General features: G+C 38.4%; 1 protein-coding gene across 1 annotated transcript; it reads left to right on the top strand.

Moving 5' to 3' along the window:
• Window positions 1–1,499: 1,499 nt before the first annotated feature.
• MYEF2 (myelin expression factor 2) lies at window positions 1,500–19,017 on the top strand. Its single transcript, XM_054388043.1, has 17 exons — window positions 1,500–1,693; window positions 5,941–6,170; window positions 7,388–7,440; window positions 8,722–8,729; window positions 8,860–8,953; window positions 9,808–9,999; window positions 10,572–10,725; window positions 11,080–11,129; window positions 11,212–11,275; window positions 11,427–11,528; window positions 11,729–11,779; window positions 11,856–11,924; window positions 12,205–12,303; window positions 15,292–15,363; window positions 16,568–16,776; window positions 16,902–16,953; window positions 18,831–19,017. The coding sequence occupies exons 1-17, from the start codon at window positions 1,500–1,502 to the stop codon at window positions 18,992–18,994; spliced, it is 1,857 nt and encodes a 618-aa protein (XP_054244018.1). The 3' UTR covers window positions 18,995–19,017.
• The last annotated feature ends 458 nt before the right edge of the window (window positions 19,018–19,475 follow it).

Genomic DNA, 19,475 nt, shown 5'->3' with positions numbered 1-19,475 from the left:
GTGATAGAGAGAAATTTGAATTGAAGCAGCCAAGGGAAGCTGAGAAAAATATGTTGTGGATTCTACCTTGTAAGTAAATTAACTTTTTTCAGGATGAGTGCTGGGGAATGCAAATTCTATAATACTATGTATGTGGCATGGACCTATGTAATTTTGAAATTGTATAGCAGAATTAGAACTATTCATATTTTTTATTAATTTTAAAGAATAAAACAAATGCCCATCTATAAGCTTTCAGTGCTTTAACTGAACTTGCAGCCTAACCTGCCCAGTAGCTTTATATGTTTATAAATAATCAGATGTCTGCAGTTAGAGAATTTAGGTGCAAGCCGACAACTTTTTAGTCAGTACTAGGTGTGTCCCAGCACCCCCAAACAGGATAGGTATAAGGGTTTTCCCTATATTTGGTCTGTGAACTACCTCAGCACAGGTTAAGAGGTAATTCAGGTCCACAGAATTCAGGAGCCTTCATTTCTTCGTGAGTGGGGGGATCTTCCTAATGCTGGAGGTACTGAAATATTTAGAAAAAGACTATACATCTCATAGGCAGGAGAGGTACTTTACTTGTGCCTGTGCTGATTTTTGATCAGACAAGGAGGTTATAATAAATGCAGGGAAAATGCAAGGCAATTTTTGTTCTAAGAGATCATGACTTCCAAGTCATTGAGTATTCCTAGCATAAAATTTGAATAATAAGTTATAGTCTGTTTTCTGAAGTGGGGAGAAAGCAGTGACTGCACATATTTACTTTGGAATGCAGATAGCCCCCAAACAACAGGCATGATGCCTCAATTAAATTAAGGCTCAACATCCATTTGCTGGGGTGGATGATGTTAGAATCAAAAGAGAAGAGCTGAGAATGTGCAATAGCTTATTTATTGTTAGCACCCTACGGCTTGGCAGATATTTATATGCCTTGTGAAACTGGCTTTTCTGAGGTGCCTGTGCTCCTGCCAATCACTTTTCTTGGAACTGCAGAATTTCCTTGGTTGGACGAGACCTTTAAGATCATCAGGTCCAACCACTAACCCAACACTGCTAGGTCACTGCTACACCTAGGGCTCGGTTTGCCTGCAATTAGCCTGGGTGGGGGTTAGTAGCCACCGAAGAGGTGCATGGTTTCAAATCAGGGGGTACTGCAGGTGACAGGTACCGTCGTGGCTGGAGACATCCTTTCTCGAGACAGGCCTAAGCTTTTGGCAGAGTTGTCCGGCGGAGAACGAGGGGCAGCTGGAGGCTCGGTCTCCGCTCTGGCGGGGCCACTCGATCACGGCCGAGGAATGGCCATGCCAACGCATCTGTGGGGCCGACATAGTGAGCACAGGCCCGGCAGCCCCCGACGTCGCTATGGCAACCCGTAAAGCCGCCCGGCGCGTCCCTCCCCTCCGCTCGCGGCTGCCGCAAGCCCCGTTCTCGCGAGACTTGGCCGGCGCGGCGAGGCCGAGGCGCTCCGGACTTTTTTCAAACCCGGCGGTAGCGGGGCCGCGGCCCGGCACGAAATGGCAGAGAACGACAAGCCGGAGGCTGCGGCCGCTGCACCGCAGCCCACAGCCGAGGAGGCTGCCGCCGCCAGCCAGCCACTGCCGCAACAGCAGCAGCAGCCACCGCCACCACAACAGCCACCGCGGGATGAGGAGGCGGCGGGAGCGGCAGCAACCGAGAGCGGCGGGGGCAGCACTAATGGCGTCAAAATGTGTGTGAGGGGCTAGGCCGGGCCGGGTCGGGTCGCGTGAGGTCGGGCGCAGGGTGGGCAGTGCGGCCAGGGGAGTTCGGGGTGTGGCGGGCCCGCCTAGGCCGCGGCAGGGGGACGGCGGCCTGCTCCCTCCTCCCCCGCGTCCCGCCAGGCTCCTCCCCTGCTGGGGAATGGAGTCGCTCCGGCGCGGCCCAAGCGCGGAGTCCCGGTGTGTGCCGGTGTGGGGATCGGTGAGAAGCCACCGGGGCTAAGGCATCTCCCTCCCTGGTAAGCTCCTGCGGGGTGCCCGGAGAAGGCCGCAGTCCCGGCCCGAGGGAAGGGAAAGGGGAAGGTTCTCGGTGAACTCGCAGTCGCTGAGGACTGGGTCTGCGCGGGGAGCCGCCCCGGGGGCGGGAGGCTGAGCTCCAGCCACTCTGCCGGTTTGAGCCTCCGGGCTGCTTAACGGGCTCTGCTTAGGCTAGTTCTCGCAGGATCCATTTCTGGAAGTGTTCTTGGTCGTTTCTGGCTTGGTTTAGGTTTCCCCTTCATACCGTTGTAGTATATTTTATAAAGCCTTTGAACTACTCTTTGTTTACGTTGGAATGGTAAGGCAGCCCTATAGGGATTTACTTTTTAAAAACAAACAACCCCCCCGCGTACATGCAGAAATTTTACTCGTAAGTAGTAACGTAATCATATATGGAATTGTGCCTTATATAGCAGGTCTAAAAGGAACATAGCGTAAGGGGGCCCGAAGTACCAACTCTCTAGAACAGTATTGTGCATAACCTTTTATGGATTTGGTTGTTCTTGATGTCAGGCTTCGAGGTTGTTATTCTTTACATGAACTAGGTTTTGGCCTCAAATCGTTGGAATTTCAATAAATCTTATAATCTTACTGACATCTTGGAGGGAAAAGACAGTTATAGTAGTCTTACTGTTGCAGTACATCAAAGCTGTTGAGATCTGCGAAGTCTTGACATGTTCTAAGCAGCTCAGGTCTGATGCTGCTGTGTTTAAAACATGCACGTGGGATCAAGTTCAATGTAAAGCTGCAAGAATAAAGGCATACTTCATGCCTTTACTTGACTCCCTGTGAAGTTCAAATAGATGAAAAATTTCACATTTCCATAAACCAGCAGTTATTTTTTTTTTCTTGAGCCTGACCCTTAGCTTCCAAGCTACAGAAATTATGATTGAGTTTTCATAAATTATGACCCTTTTGCATCTCTGAGGCATATAAGATTTTGTTGCCTTTTGTGGTTGCTATTGTTAAAGTAATGACTTAATTTCTCTGTATGGGAGTTCTGTCAGCAATTTTTTTAATATTCCCTCCAAAACTAATCGCAAGCAAAGAGTTGTTCTGTGTGGTAGAAATCACGCCTTTAAGTGTAAAAATAATGCAAAAGTCTTGGTAACAGTTTCAAATCTTATTCATTCACATACGGTTTCCAGTCTTCCCCAAAACACATACAAAGGATTGGGCTACTGGTGTGCAGGTGAAATGTGTTACTTAAAGAATTTAAATAACCAGGTTTGCTTAGCACTCAGATTAAATTGGGAGAGTAACCCTGGTCTCAACTTGGACACTCCTGTAAGTTTGTTGTATTGAGCAGTGGAACATTTCAGCGCAGCAAAGCTAAACTGATCTATGTGATTTAGAGTTACATGCTGTGGACTTCTTGCATATGTGCCACTGCTGGTCTTATGATTTGTGTGGATACTTGTGAGCAGAGGAGTAGAGGTTTATTTAAAAAACCCAAAAACAAACAAACAAACAAACCTCCCACAAACTCAAGTTTTAGAGCTTTCATGTTGATTTATCTTGTGCTTATTATCTGTTAGGCTTCTAGTTTTGTGTACAGAAACTTTGTCTTTTTTTTTCCAAAATTTTATGGAAGTTCAAGGGCATTATTTTTTAAAAGGTAAAAATGGCTCATTCTAATCAATGAAGACCTGTTTTTTTTTTTTTTTTTAAAGGAGTTAATGTAGCCATCTCTTTTACAACCTAATGCTAATTATTTAATATGCAAATATTAATTAAATATGTAAAATGATTCACTCATATGAAATGTAAAGAATGGAAACTGCCATTTTTCCCCCAAGAAAATGTCAATTCATAATTTCTGAGACTCTTTTCTGTGGTCTATAGGTGATTAACATATTTATTTGAATGTATTGTTTGATTGAAATGACTTAATACTCAAGGAGGAAGGTAAGAGTTACCTCCACGAAAGGATCTCTGCCTTCAGCATGTTCACTTGCCCCTGTTGGTTTAGGAGGATGAGTTTTGCAAGAAGGATTGTTCTTTTAACTAATCCTTGATTTTTTAGGAGACTGGCTATCCTCCCCTGACTAGATTCATACACTCTTGTGCCAGATTCCCATACTCTTGTGCAGCCGGTCTTGTAGAGCCCAGGGATTCCATATTTGGAGATCTGGTTCTTTGTGTACACTGCATCAAGCACCCAGGAGCTGTTTCCTAATCCTTTAATCAGGAAAGAGCCTCAAAGGCTAAAGAGAATCCATTGCTCTAATCCTAAAACTTAAGGAAGAACTCAGATTTTTATTAGGGGTCTCATTGGGCAGGAGTTTTGCATTCTCAAATGGGGCTGGATTACAAGCAACTGATCTGACTGAAAAACCTGGTATTTTGCTCTCTCCCACCCCTTTCCTTCCAGCTTCTTCCAGTTCCCTGCCTTGTTCTCTCCATTTCACTTCATTACACAGCCAGTAAAGAATTACATTGCCACAACAGGCAAGATGGTGTGGAGAAGAGATGATGCAGAGGGAAGCTGGAGGATGCTTGAATAAAATAACATGTTGTTGATTTTGAATGTTTTATATTTTGCAAATGCTTAGCTCAGAGGAGTGTCCATGCATTTCTCAGTTGCTATTCCTCTACCCACTTGTAAACACGAGGACTGTGAAGTTCATATCATGCAAGTACTTCAAAATCTGGGAAAAAGTCATGGGAGAAATATGAATGTATTGGAATTTATTTCTCCCTGTAAAGTGCCCAAGCTTGAGTGGCTAATGCTGGCTTTTTAAAAATAAACCTTTGTGTAAAAGTACTTTTAATGTTTTTTCATTAGCTGTGTGACATTTGAACTGGACATCAAGGTGTACCTCTAAGCAGCAGTGTTTAGGGAGTCACATTTGTGTGATATTATCACTGGATTCTTTCAGTTCAGAGGCTCATCTTTTTTAAAAGTAACAGTTTGGGCACCGTGATCCTCTGTTAGCAGCCTAAATCACTGTATGATAGTTGCAATTATCAAGAGTGCTAAATAGTTTTGAGTATTTAATCTAATTCTGTTGAAAGTGTGTAGTTTTATTGAAGTTGAGATTGGGGCTGCTTTAAAATAGAAGAATCAAATTTTCCTACATTTTCATCTAAAAATAAAAAGATTTTGAAAGATGCTGCTATTGCTAAATTTTTGAAAGACTGAGGGCCAGAAGTCTATTTTGTTGTTTCTATTGGATAAAACCTGGTGACTTAATTATTCTTAGATGCAGAGAATGTCTTAATGCAGCTATTTCCTATGCATTTAGTAAGTTTTCAAATTCCAGTAGTGTTAAGCAATAAAAGTGAAAGAGCATTTGTTGTTATTAACTGAGTTTTGTTTTCTATCTAAAAGAAGTCTGGCACGAATTGTGAATAAAAATTATATATGCGGCAAATATAATTTTATTTAGAACCTATTCAAGTTGATTATTGTTGCGTCGAATGAAGTATACTAAGCTGTTCCATAAGTTAGACCACTTCAGCTCTCACTTCTGTGGTGAATATCATGTAACTTAGCCAGGTCCAATGTGAAAATTATTTAAGTACCAAATCATGGACACCGTAGCTTACTTTTCATCTGAGTCACTTTGTTTTGGTATTTGTAGTAGTTCATAGTATCATCTTGCTGAATCTTGACCCATGTGGATGTGACCTGCACTAGATTAAATGGTCCTGCTCTGGCAGGGGGGGGTTGGACTCAATGATCTCCAGAGGTCCCTTCCAACCCCTAACATCCTGTGATCCTGTGTAATGGAAATGGAATGTAACTTAAGTAGCAAGATGTGCTTGCTCTATTTACAGTAGTGAATGAATCTGTTATAATATTTGATGTTGTTCTAGATAAAACAACATACTGTGGAGTTAGACTGGTGACATGAATTTATTTTTCTTAATTTGAAAAGCAGGAACTGCAGTAGCATAGGAGGTCTATTAGTCTAATGATCCAACACAAGACTAATATTTGTTTGTTTTAATGTAGGGATAATGATGAGACAGCAAAAGAAGAGAAGGCACCTGTGAAGGAGAAATTTGTTGCAAAACCAAAATCTATCCCTTCTCTTGGAAATAAGAACAGATTCCACCCCTATTCAAAGGACAAGAATGCAGGCACTGCAGAGAAGAAGGCTATTAATCGTAATAGAGTTTTTATTAGCAACATCCCATATGACATGAAATGGCAAGCCATTAAAGACCTTATGAGAGAGAAAGGTAACTTACTTCTTGTAATATACTTCACAAAAAGGGGCAGAATTTAAAAGCAATGTATATGTCCTTTGAGCCACACAGATTTGATCTGACAATTTCTTTTTTTTTGTTTTGTTTTGTTTTGTTTTTGGCCTTTACTTGGTACATCTATCTCCCTTCCCCCTCTTTCATCTGAGACAATTGCATTGCAGGGTAGGATGGGTAATGAAGTGCTTACAATCTTCTGCCATTCTACTGTGACAGTTGAGAGTACATGCATGACCTCATGACTTCTTAAAGAGATTGTGTTTTGTCTAGTTGTAGTCTTAGTAGATTTTTTTAAGGGCTATTGTATTTAAGCAACACATTTAGTGCGTTAACATGAATAATAAAGGATGTTTCTCAAAAGTTGTTTTGTATTTCTTTGGTGGAATCTGGCTGTGGAATTAACTTTGTCTGCTTTGTCACTACTGCCATGACTGTCAGGAGATTTGTATTAAAAGCTTGTTACTATTGTTGCAGCTTTCATAGAGTAATGTTACTACCCCAGATGTTCCATTTTAAGTTTGGGGTGCAATAACACTAATATATGAATTCTGTCAAAAGTTAGTTCTGTGTTTTCCTTGAAAAAATTGATTCTTTGAAAGTAATGCAAAGCACACTTGGCTGTTAGGCTGTGAAAAATGCCAACCCCCCGCTTGTGTAACTGCTGGTTTATCTGTTGTAAGGTGACGTGACTATTTGATTGGTTTATTCACTGAAACTTCCTACTTTAGAAAGTGAGTGGCTTGCTGTGAAACATTCGATGTGTAAATTTGGTTATTATTGAAGGTAAACATGACTGAAGACATTCAGGTAGAAAGTCACCTTAAAACAGGTGTTGTGAGTAGGATGACAAATGTAACACTTTGCAGTGAACGTTGATGTTTCATTTGTTAGGCCGAGGGACTGTGTATATCTGAATTTGTTCACCAACTATATCATACTGGCCAAAATACGATCTGTAGTATGAATTAGGTTAAATATAGTTGTTTTTAGCTTTTGAGAATGTGGCTGCTGCATATTTTTGAAAATTAGCTAAATTATATAGCCATTGACAGGAGGTACAGTTGGTCTGGTTTTGATTGTTGGTGAATAATAGGTGCTTCTCTGTAGAGTTGTGCACAGGGGCACAGTAAAGAAAGATACTGGTGTTTAAATGCATTGTCTCTTGGTATTTTCCCTTTGTATGTCTTATGTAGTTGGTGAGGTTACATACGTGGAGCTGTTTAAGGATGCTGAAGGAAAATCAAGGGTAAGTGCCGTGGGCAACAATCTGCTAGAGGTTTAAAAGTTCCTCAGCAGTTTTATTTTTGTATAATACCTGTACCAGTTATTGGAAAGTAAGTTTCATTTTTACACTGATTTTTCGATAAGATAGCCCTGAGGATTTTGTATCAGAAGTAGTCTGACACTTTCACACAAACTAGCTGGCTGTGAAGGACAAAATACTTCTGTAAATGTTAACAAGTGGCATTTACTTAATTCTGCTTTTTTAGCCAACATCTTTGTTTTGGTGCAAATCTGTTTCATGTACAGGACATTGAATAACCCACTGATTGTATTTAAATTCTGATAGTGCAGTATTCTCTTGTGGGGGCCAATGAGTATAAAATGTTAGTGAAGAATATACTGCTTGAAGTGCATGATTTGACAGCTTTGCAGGACTGGTGCTCTGAACGCTGGATTAATGTATTTGCTTTTTTAAAACAAAATGGATGGAGATGGTTGGTAGCCAGCAGAGTGCCAGCAATGAGGCACTAAGAGTGAAGATTGTTAATGTCCTTTGTCTTCTTAAAAATAGTCAAAAGTTTGGCTCTGAACCTGCAGTGAGAACATGAGGAATGCAGGTTTGAGTCTTAACTGAGGTTGTATTAATTGTTGTAAATTTTCTTTAATGCTTGTTAAAACTGAAACATGCTTTCAGCTTTGCTTTGCTTAAAGCAATCCTCAACTCTTTGCTTTATTAGAAGGATTCTGGTGCAGTCAATAGGGTTATTTTCTTACAAAGTAATTTCTCAGTTATGCTAGTAATACTGAAGAGGTATGCAGGCTCTTTGTTCACTGTAGTGGTATACTTGTAGGTAGATTTGAATTTTGTAGTCAGTGGGCAGCTTTTAATGACACAATGAGTGTCTTGACTGGTTTTTGGTTATGTTTTTGGGTTGTGTTTTGTTTTTCCTTTTTTTTTTTTTTTTTTCTTCTTTCCACCCTTTCCCCCTACCTCCTCTCCCCAGTTGTCCCTGCAGGGATCTGTGTGGCATTTTTCCAATTCTAGTTTGTCTCAAAGAGAATAAAAATTGATATATTCTCTTGCACTTGAACGGTATGTATGTTGAGAAAGTAGGAGAAATACAGCCTGATTACCAGTAAAGAGCATATGAAATGGATTTTGCAGCTGAATATGACTTTAATAGTTATTTAACAGTGAGCTGGGATCTTTAGCTGGAATCTTAAATACCCTACATATCACATGTGCTGACTGACGTTTTTTCTTCTTCTCTTTACATATGTTGACAAATCATCATGGATGTAGGGTTGTGGGTAAGTTTCATTTCTTAAAAAAAAATTTATTTTATTTTTTGTGTGTGGAAACACACTGCTATCCAAATATTCTATTAATTATATCATTTTGAACTTTATTTAATACTATGAATGTTTTCTTCTGTCTAAGTGTGGTCGAATTCAAAGATGAAGAATTCGTTAAGAAAGCGTTAGAAACTATGAACAAGTATGACCTTAGTGGAAGACCCCTGAATATTAAAGAGGTATGATTATTGCTGCTGATTTGAATTTGAAATAGTGAAGATACTGTAACTACTGAGATGATGATACAGTCTTTTGAGCATCTTAGCTGTGTAATCTTCGTTTTTATATTTTTATGACATTTTCTTAATGGGCTAAACCAACTTTTGGCTTGTGGAAGGTACTATGCCAAGTGAACTGACAAAAAGTGTGTCCTAAAGTCAAAATAATCAGTTTTTCTTTAAAACAACTTCATATTCTCACTTTAGGGTCATCAAATCTTTTCCAACCTTAATGATTCTGTGTTTACATTTCTTACCTGCTGCAAAATATGATGCAGAATGAACTGTATATTGGACTACTACCTGCGCAAAAATGAGGCTGGAAGTAGAGAACTTGTGCTAACTGCAAAGGGAAATTAATAACATTTCTATTATAGTGTTATAGTATGTGATGGTGTCTCATGCAGTTCTTTTTGTCCTGTTACGACTTTAATAATGGTATTAATAAATAAATAAAAAAAAACCCCACAGATTACATTGATTCAGTTCTTGGAAGGTGCTAGACTGACAGTCCTCCAGATTGAAATCTTTTCTACTTGTCCGTAGGCTAGGTACAGCATGTGAAGTGGCAGTGCACTTCAGCTTCTTCAACAAGTGCTTTGCCAATATGCCTCAACCCTCAACTGAAAGGACCCACCTCTAGAGGTGAGGGAATTAGGTCTCCATGCTAATTCAGTTCTTGAATCCTCTGACATGGACAAGGATATTAGTTGATAATTTTGATGGGTTTATGTAGAATTTCAAATAGTAACTTTTTCTTTGTTGCAGTCCTCTCGTCAGTGATTAAGTTGGCTTTATTTTTGCCCATGTTTCAGGATCCTGAAGGTGAACATGCTCGTAGGGCATTACAGCGTGTAGGAGGACAGTTTCCAGGAGGACATGGACCTGATGTGGCACCTGGAATAGTGAATTTACCACCTTCTATTCTCAATAATCCAAACATTCCTCCTGAAGTTATCAGTAACTTGCAGGCAGGCAGGCTTGGGTCCACTATTTTTGTTGCTAATGTAAGTTTAAAACTGTATTTTGTATCTGTAATATTTGATCTTAGTAAAACATCTTCTATTCCTGCATAATTCTATTTTAATATAAAGAGGGAATTGAAAATGCTAGTTCACAGTTAGTATATTCAACTTAAATGCTGGATATGTGTTCAGATTTTGGACGTAAAAGATCCGTTAAGCTCTTGAAACTGACATGCACTTTTAATTGTTGCACAGCCATCTCTTGATCACTATCTATTTACAAATGCATTTCTTTTAGTTAAATGTACACTTCTGTTTATCTTGTTAGTTACTTTAACTTACATTTGTCGGAGGTGCTTCTTTGTTTGCAAAAAAGACTGCTATGTCTGCAAGGGAACTTGAAGTTGTACAGCTGCTTTTGATCAATGTCCATCCATTTCTTAATGTTAGTATGTTAATTATTGTAAATATATGTAGTATAAATTGTTGCTATTAGTTGACACTTCGTACTTGGTTGCATTTTGTGAAGCTGAGGAGTTGTAACAGTGCAGAAAATCTCTTCAGTATAATGGCAGAATAGAAATGTGAACTGAAATTGCATTTCTTTGTATAAGCTTGACTTTAAAGTTGGCTGGAAGAAACTCAAGGAGGTGTTCAGCATTGCTGGAACTGTAAAGCGTGCAGACATCAAAGAAGACAAAGATGGCAAGAGTCGAGGAATGGGAACAGTTACCTTTGAACAAGCAATTGAAGCTGTTCAAGCAATATGTATCCTTGATTTTGAAAAATATTAATCAAATATGGCTTAGTCTTTAAAGGCTTCTCACAACATCATTTTGCAAGTGCCTTGTTGTGTAATATTGTGCACATTACATGTTTGGTACTGACTGAATTTACTGCTAGAGTCTAAAATGGTATTCCTGATAATGTTGAACAAAGGTTACAGTATGTGAGAATGACGTGTGAAACTTTTGTATACACATAACAGCTTATGTAGCCTCTTCTGACCTTTGATTTGGAATTCTAAAGATTGGGCACAGAAAGATAAGTAATAAATAAAATTTTTTCTGCAGTAGTTAAATTGTTTTCTGTAGTTAGTGTCCTTAATTTGCATTTCTTCAGCTATGTTCAATGGACAGTTCCTGTTTGATAGACCCATGCATGTGAAAATGGTAAATTTCTTATATTTCTGCCTTACATGTCTCTGCCAAAACACTAAAAGAATCATAGCGTAACATCGTTTTTTTTTTTCAGGATGACAAATCAGTTCCTCATGAAGATTTCCGTGTTGCAGACAGCAAAACCTCACAATTACCTCGTGAGTGTATGCTCCGTTTTCTGCTCGTTGCACTGTTGATATATGTTGATACAGTCTTGAAACAGTTTAGTAGTATTTTTGGTTACTGTGGTCTCTTTATGATAAGAGACTGAAGTCTTTCTTCTGGTGATACTTACTTTTTGTTTTCAAGGTGGTCTTGGTGGCATTGGTATGGGACTTGGACCAGGTGGACAGCCCATCAGTGCAACACAATTGAGCATGGGTGGTGGAATGGGGAGCATGGGTCCAGGAGGTAAATCTTGGTTCTTCATTTTTAAATTTACAGAGCTCTAAGTTTGAAATTGTCATTTCTGTGTTTGGAAGAATGACGTACTCTTGAGAAAGCAAGCCTTATGTGCTTTTGAGATGTCAACTGCCTCTTCATTTTTTTTAAAATCCATTAGGATCTCTTTGTTTGTCTTCTAAAAGGTGTTTTGTCATCTTGGTTTACAGGCATGGGAATAGATGGTCCAGGCTTTGGTGCAATGAATAGAATGGGAGGCGGTACGTGCAGTGAAGTTCTTTTCATTAGATGTTTTTTTTTAATATTGTATAGAAAGCACTTTTCCTTATTTTAAAGGACTTGCTGGATTTCGTGGAATTGAAGGAATGCCTAATATGGGAGGATTTGGAGTCAACCGAATGGGAGGTAAGTGAAGACTGTTCCCATTAAATGGAATTAAGTTTACTAATGCTGATTTATTAAACGTTCTTCCTTTAGGGATAGGTAATGTAGATGAGAGCAAGTACAGTCAGTGGCATGAATGAAGGCATGATAGGAACTGGCACAGTGGCTTAAATATTTAAGCACCTCTGACTTGTGTGTTAAACCTATTTCTGTTTGAACAACTGTGAAACAAGGATTGTATGAACATCAGCTTAGATGTATATAATAGAATAATTACTGTTTTTTGTTTTCTTCTGTACAGAAATGTTCCGTGGTGGAATGGGAGGAAACATGGACCGAGATTTTGGTCGTAGTGACATGGCACTGAACCGTGGTTTTGGAGAGTCTTTCGGAAGAATGGGTATGGTGACTTGAATTTCTGTAGCAGTGGCAACACAGTATCAGAAGAGCTATACTTGAAGAAAAGGAGACCTGGTTTCATTTGGCCAACTTCCCCTGTCTGCTTTCACCTGGTCATTATTATAAGGATGAATTCTGAGTGCTAATTATAGCCATCACTTAGGAGAAGGATAATGTGTCTAGGATTTGTTCCCATCTCTAGAACAGAAACAAAATAGGGATTTGAGGAATGCATTTAGCTTCATACTGCAAACTTTGCAGGGTTTGTTTTTGGTTTTTGGGGTTTTTTTTGGCTATTAAAATATGTGCTTTTGGTGATCATGAGCAAGCTGTCCATGTACCACCTTTAACTTCCATGCTGGTAGAGTTTTTACTGCAAATTAGATAGCATTGGATAAGAAAGGTGAAATTTTGTGCTCTTGTTTTTCCTGCGTTCTGAGTTCTAGCAGCTCAATGAGTTTTATTGGCCTCTTCTGTAACTGAGTGAGCTTTGGTTTGTTTCTGGTTGATGTCTTGTTGACAGTTCATTTTGCTACTTTTAGGTTCCCTCAAATGCGACACTTTGCTGGAAGTGCTTAACAATAAAGCCTTCTTGCACTTTGTTACTATGCTACTACCTAGATGAAAACACAACAGGTCACAGATTTTCTTTCCCCTCGTTTTTTTACCCTTTCCTTAATTTCCTGCTATGAAAGAGAAGAGCTGCTAAGAGAATAAAGTTAATCTGGTCTAAAAGTTGAATTTTAATTTTTTTTTTTTTTTTTTTTTTACTTTGGGCAATTCATAACAAAGGGTAACTTTTCAGTGCTTCTCTTTGAGCGCTGGTAGTTGTGTAGTAATGTTTTGGAATTAACGTCTTAGAAATCAAGCGTATGCTTTCACTCTGTCACTTGTGACATAGCATAAACGTGACAGTCCAAAGCCACTTGAGTTATAAATGTTCAAGCAAGCAATACATTTCTGAATCTTCTAGTAGCACACATTGATTTTGAAACACATGAACATGGCCACTGTGAGGAACTAATGTGGGAATCATTCATTCAGTAGATCTAGCAAGCTTCAACTTATAAGGTGTTACCAGTCTTACCTTTTAAATACTTTTTAAATACTGTTCTGAGAAGCAGGGTAAGATGGAACCTAAACCATCCTTAAATGATGGAAAGAAGTACATAGGTATTTACAAATACAATAGTTAATAGGTATTGTGTTTCATCAGGTAAGACCCTGGTGTACTCCTGTTACAATATTTAGGTTAATGGTATCTCAAAAGGAAATGGTATGAGTGTATTTGCTTTAATACCCTGCCAGTTTCAAGGAGGGTAACTTAAGACAGTCTTTGGGCTATGGCATCAATTGGTGAAAATAAGAATGTTTTATTTGCATCAGAATTGAGTTGCTAGAATTTCTAAACTGTTAAAACTGGTAGAAACTTGGAAGTATCTACAACATCAAAGGTGGTGTCAGCATCTCTGAGGATATGATTTTTTTTGTTGGTGAAAAGCCAGCAGTGGTAAAACTACAGGTGAAAGATGTCTCTAAGGTCAGAAATAGGCCAACCAAACATTAGGATTAACTGAGTTTTCAGGGCTTTTTTTAGGGGTGGGGCGTTTTGTCTGTTTTGGGATTTTTAGTGCATTTTACACTGTTGGGGTATTTTTAATGGTAAAACCAGTCATGTTGACAGCAATCTCAACTTTTGACTTGGTGTTTCATTGCAAGACCCTCTCTAGCCTGAGTAAGTATTAATATATTCCTAACATGCAAACTATTGGCTGAAGTACATCCTGCTGGTGTTGAAAATTGGTAGATTTTTTTTTTAATGGGCTAGTCAATGTTTTTTGAAGTCTTGATACGGCTATGACAGCCTCTTGTCTGAGAGGTGACAAAAATTTCCCACAAGAGACTGGCAGGGAACAATTGTTGCTGTTTTGAACTGTATGGAGAAAATTAATCTAATGAAGACTCAGCAGTGACCTTTTGTAGATATTAAAACAATTAGTACCTAGCCTGAAGACAACAGTTATTGATCTATTTTGGCATAAGTAAAAATGGAACTCTTACTTCTAGGTATGAAAATCAAGTAAGAAAAGTGCATTTGACAGTTCTGTAGTGACAGGAAAGTAGTTATTTTAAATTTCAACAATTCTAGGAGCTCCTTTGGGATTACTTTCCTGAATATACAGCACAGGAGGTTCCACCTCAACACGAGGAGGAATTTCTTCACTGTGAGGGTCACAGAGCACTGGAACAGGCTGTCCAGAGAGGTTGTGGAGTCTCCTTCTCTGGATTCTTTCAAGACTCATCTGGGTGCATTCCTGTGTGACCTGTGCTGGATTCTATGGTCCTGCTCTGATGGGGGGTTGGACTTAATGATCTTTGGAGGTCCCTTCCAACCCCTAACATCCTGTCATCCTGTGAATATTAGAACTTCAATGAAAAGAACTATTTTTACCCTACTTTAGAATCAGTCTCTGATACCATTCTGGAGATTTTGCCAAATAGCTTTTATTAAGTGTTGATTCCCCTTCTTTTTTTCCCCACCGAATTCTATTAATTCACTCCACATAGGCAGTGAAGAAAGGCACTGGGACAGCTGCTTCTAGCTTTTGCATTTGTTCCATAAAAATGGGAGAAACTAGAGCATTTCTGTACTATGAAATTCAAATAAGAGGAACACTTCAATTTTGAGGCTGTTCTTCCCAATGTGGGAAATGTCTCATTTAGTTTTAAGATGCTTATGTTGCTGTCAGAGGGGAGAAAAGCGAGGTAGAAATCAGAATACTCCTCCTCTGTTAGGGGTTTTTAAGCTAATTAATGTTACTTCCTGGATGTTTCCTATGAAGTTTTGAATGATAAAGGCCCAATTTTAAGCTTCTACAAAAGAGAATTGCCAGGTAACATTGAGATCAGTGCACTTCATCAGCATACGCTTTATTGTTGTCACTGACTGGTGGTTCGGTGTATGTCACTTCATTCTTCTTCTGTTTAGGTGGTGCAATGATTGGTGTTTTTGCAGGAGGAATGGGAGCACCTAGCATGGGCCCAGTAAGATCTGGAATGAGTAGGTTAACTTGTTTCAATAGTGTGTATATGACTTGGCCACATAATGATACTGTGTACATGTAATTGTATCTAAGGGTTGTATTGCAGTGTAGTGTCTTGCCAGTGTTGGAAGAAGTAGAATTCTGTTGCATGAGACTGTGAATCTAGTAGTTTTTAAAGCTGTTTGGTTGAGGTAAAAGTTTAGAGGATAACTTGCTAATGCAGCCTTTCCCTTAATCATAGTTTTGAAATGGCTTTAACTTTTGTTTAGGAGGGAGAAGTGATTCAAATAAAATTGTGTTCTGAAAAACAGAAGAAATAGGCACTGTTGTATGAACTTCATCAAGCTGAACTTCAGTAATCTCTCATAACTGAAATAACAATCAGCCCTGAATTTTAGATTTTTCACTCAGTTTAGTTTTGTGCAAAGCTCTGAGTTTTTATTACAGCAAACATCTGAGTTCCTCAGGCTGGAGTGGATGAGAAACTAAAGTCTTTCTAATGGCAGCCTTGAGAGGCATAAGGCTTAAAGAGAAGATCCCTTGTGAATGATCTTGATAGATTTGCTTTATATGAATTTTTAATTACGAATCCAGAATGACTGTAATCAGATACCTGAATCCCATTGATTTTAGCTCTTTAAATAATATACATTGTTACATGTATCATGGGAAAGTCCATGCTCTGCATTGTACTCATAACACCAACTGTTCTCTGCAAAATAGGCTTTCTCTAGAAGATTGTGCCGTTAAGTGTGGCTGCATCAAGTAAAGCTGAATGTGAACACAGGAAGCAAAATAAACAATAGTGTATATGGTCAAATTATCTGTATCTTAACATTGCCACAGTTATTTGATCTCTCTTTGGTACGCTGTATCAGACTTCTATTAATTGAACTGGACAGCCTTTAAATCTTAATTCTTCACTTGTTTTCAACATTTTACAGCATTAGATGGTGTGACTGATAGCTTGATTCAGTCAGTATTTTACTTTTATTTTAGAACTGACACTTTCTATATTCTAATACTTTGACTTAAAATATTAGCCATGCTACTGGATAGATCACTGTGCATGTATGATGTTATGTTTTGTATTGTAGTGGGTTTGTTAAAGCTTGTTTGTTTTTTCTTTTTTTTGACACAAAAGAATTTATTTTAACAAAATGCTTCTGTGTTTACTAATAAAAAAAAGATTTTTATATTATCCTTGTTTTCTTCGTGTAGGTGGTGGAATGGGTGGTATGAACAGTATGCCTGGAGGAATGGGAATGGGCATGGATCGCATGAGTTCTGGTTTTGATCGAGTGGGACCAGCTATAGGTGGAGGTCTGGAGAGGAGCATCGATATCGATCGAGGATTTGTGCCTGGGCCAATGGGAGGTGCCATGAGAGAGAGATTAGGCTCTAAAGGCAACCAGATATTTGTGAGAAATGTAAGCATTTGAATGCGAGTTTATTTTGTGTGCATGTTTGCCATGCTCTTTTTATTTTTGTAATGTATTATTATTAATAATGTGGGGGTTTTTTTCCTTTTTTTTTTTTTTTTTCCTAATTCTAGCTTCCTTTTGACTTGACCTGGCAGAAGCTAAAGGAGAAATTCAGTCAATGCGGTATGTATGAATCTTACCCCTTCTCAGCTCCATCAACTTTTCATGTTTTATATGATGTATGTTAGATAAGATTAGGAAGACAAGGTTCTTGCTTTATCCTGAAGAGTCTGGCAAGCCTAATCTTTCTTAACTCTCCCGTGTTTCTTAAGATAATATAAATAATCTTTAGCTATGACATAATACATGAAAATGAGGTACAGTATGGGCAATGTTGTCTCCATGTGCTCATCTGCTATGAACTTTAACCTATTCCATTACCAAAATTGCTCTCTGATCTTTTTTTTTTTTTTTTTTTTTTTTTTTTCAGGGGCATGGGGAGCTGGGGTGGGGGATGTGTGGAAGTGGCAGGTATTACATATCCTCTGGCCAACATGGAATATATTGTAGCATTTACTTGGAGGCAAATATATGCAGGAGCCAGGGCCTTTCTTGGTTATTCATTACTTCCAGAAATGGTGCTGCATCAAATCAAAGTTTAGTAAATTTGCTAAAGTGGCAGATTTGGGTTTTATGCAAATAGGTAGTCCTGATTAGCATATTTGCAGGCTGTAATTCTGATCCTTTACATTAAAAAATAAAGGCCCTTTTTATCTAGGATAAAGCATTGCTACAAATATCCAAGAATTCTTTTTATCTAACTCAGAACAGTTGTATTTTTGCAGAAGTGAATGAAAAATGAAGCTTGGGAATAGAACTATAAGATTATTTTGAAAATGCACTCTCAGAATGGAAAGCTTTAACTGAATTACAGGATGGCTTTTCTTATTTTGGAATGACAGAAAAGAAATATAATTTAAAACATAGTACTGATACCTAAGACAATCTTCATACAGCTGTTTGCAAATTGATACAAATGAGAACTCGATAGTTCAGTTAGGAATTTGTTTTTGTTGTAGCTGGAGGATATAGCAAAACAGGTTCTCTGTTTTGTTATTTTTTTAAGTCTTAAATCCCTGGGCAACTTTCGGATGGTTCAGGATTTTTATTTTCATTATCTCCTCAGCAACTAAAATTGTTATGTTGTTATGCAGTAATTATGTTGAATTGTTTTGTAAGAATTAAAAACGCAAGTATAAGCAACAGCTCTCCTAAGGAAATACATCATGTCTTCTTATGTTCAGTTTCTTTTAGTAAAAGGCTGGTCTTCTGTTATACGATACTTAAAAAGCTCTGTATTTTAAAAAGTTTCCTGTTCTTAGTGGCATCTGGGGGCTTAGGAGTGGTGTGCTACAACATATCATAAGCAAAAAGTCATTAGCTTCAGGCATGGAATATTCTCTGAGGTGCCAAGACATGTACATAAAACCCTTGCCTTGTGAATTTAGTGTCCAACCTTAAGGAAGCACTGCAGGAACTGAATAGCACAGGCTGCTTTTCCACCACTCCTAACCTGGTAACTTTTATTGTTTTAAAGGCTCTAATTTTGCTCTGCAGCTTCTTTACAAATACGCTTGATCGCTGTGATTGCTTGACACATTGCTGTGGCAAACATGGTGGCCTGAACTGAACTGTAATTCAGTTAATGCCTGTCAGTAGTCATGCTTCTGGCAGTGTGGATAAATGAAACACACAACTTTCCGTCAGCCTTGCAGAGAACCTGGGGTTTCAAACTTGAGATCAAATACAGGCGTACTTCATCTTACGCTAATGTGAAGGAAAGATTTGAAACATTGGACCTTAATTTGGTTTCTTCACTGCTGTTTTGACCTGTGCCTCTTTCCCTGAGTGAATGAATATACTCTCAGTATGAAAGTGCTAATTTCATGTGTCTCCCTAGACCATATTTAAAAATGCTTTTTTAATCACTTCTGATGAGTTCTTAAAGTTGATAGTGCACTGAAAACTTGAAATAACCACTGTTTAACTTATTTGTTCAGGTCATGTAATGTTTGCAGAAATAAAAATGGAGAATGGAAAATCAAAGGGCTGTGGAACAGTCAGATTTGACTCACCAGAATCTGCTGAAAAGGCCTGTAGGATAATGAACGGCATAAAAATCAGTGGCAGAGAAATTGATGTACGTTTGGATCGCAATGCATAATTTAAAACTGTGTGTTCAGGAACATTCCTATGTCTGTTTAGCTTCTCTCTCCTAGCAAGTCATTTTTAGTAACATTGTATGCTTACAAAAGTTGTAAAAACGAACTTTTAAATCCCACCAGCCTTTAACAGTATAGTGTTTAATATACTGTGATACTTGTTAACCGAATCTTACTATGTTTGGTTTTTAAAGACAATTTGCCTGATTTTTGTTGTTTTTTTAGAGGCGTTGAGCACCTGCAGGTTCATGTAGGCTGCAGAAACTTTAGATGCTCAGCGTCTTTGGAAAATTAGGCCAAGTGTCTCTAGTCATTCAGTTTAATTGAATGGTTATACTGTTTTTAATAAAATAAGCCATTTTCTCTGTTAATCTCAAAATTGCATAGTGGGATTTGTTTAGTGTTTTCTGATTTTTATTTTTCCTCAGTGTGTATCAACGTTAAAATGTAAAAACTAGATGTCCTTTTTTTTCCCCCAGAATT

Source organism: Indicator indicator, chromosome 16 (genome assembly GCF_027791375.1).
Source record: "Indicator indicator isolate 239-I01 chromosome 16, UM_Iind_1.1, whole genome shotgun sequence".
In the NCBI taxonomy this organism is placed as follows: domain Eukaryota; kingdom Metazoa; phylum Chordata; class Aves; order Piciformes; family Indicatoridae; genus Indicator; species Indicator indicator.
This window is presented reverse-complemented; position numbering and strand designations above follow the sequence as displayed.

Excerpts from the sequence above, each read along its gene's own strand:
- MYEF2 (XM_054388043.1), top strand. The coding sequence starts at position 1,500 with ATGGCAGAGAACGACAAGCCGGAGGCTGCGGCCGCTGCACCGCAGCCC. Across the intron at positions 11,780-11,855 it reads AATGAATAGAATGGGAGGCG|GACTTGCTGGATTTCGTGGA; the intron begins GTACGTGCAGTG and ends CTTATTTTAAAG. Across the intron at positions 12,304-15,291 it reads AGAGTCTTTCGGAAGAATGG|GTGGTGCAATGATTGGTGTT; the intron begins GTATGGTGACTT and ends TCTTCTGTTTAG.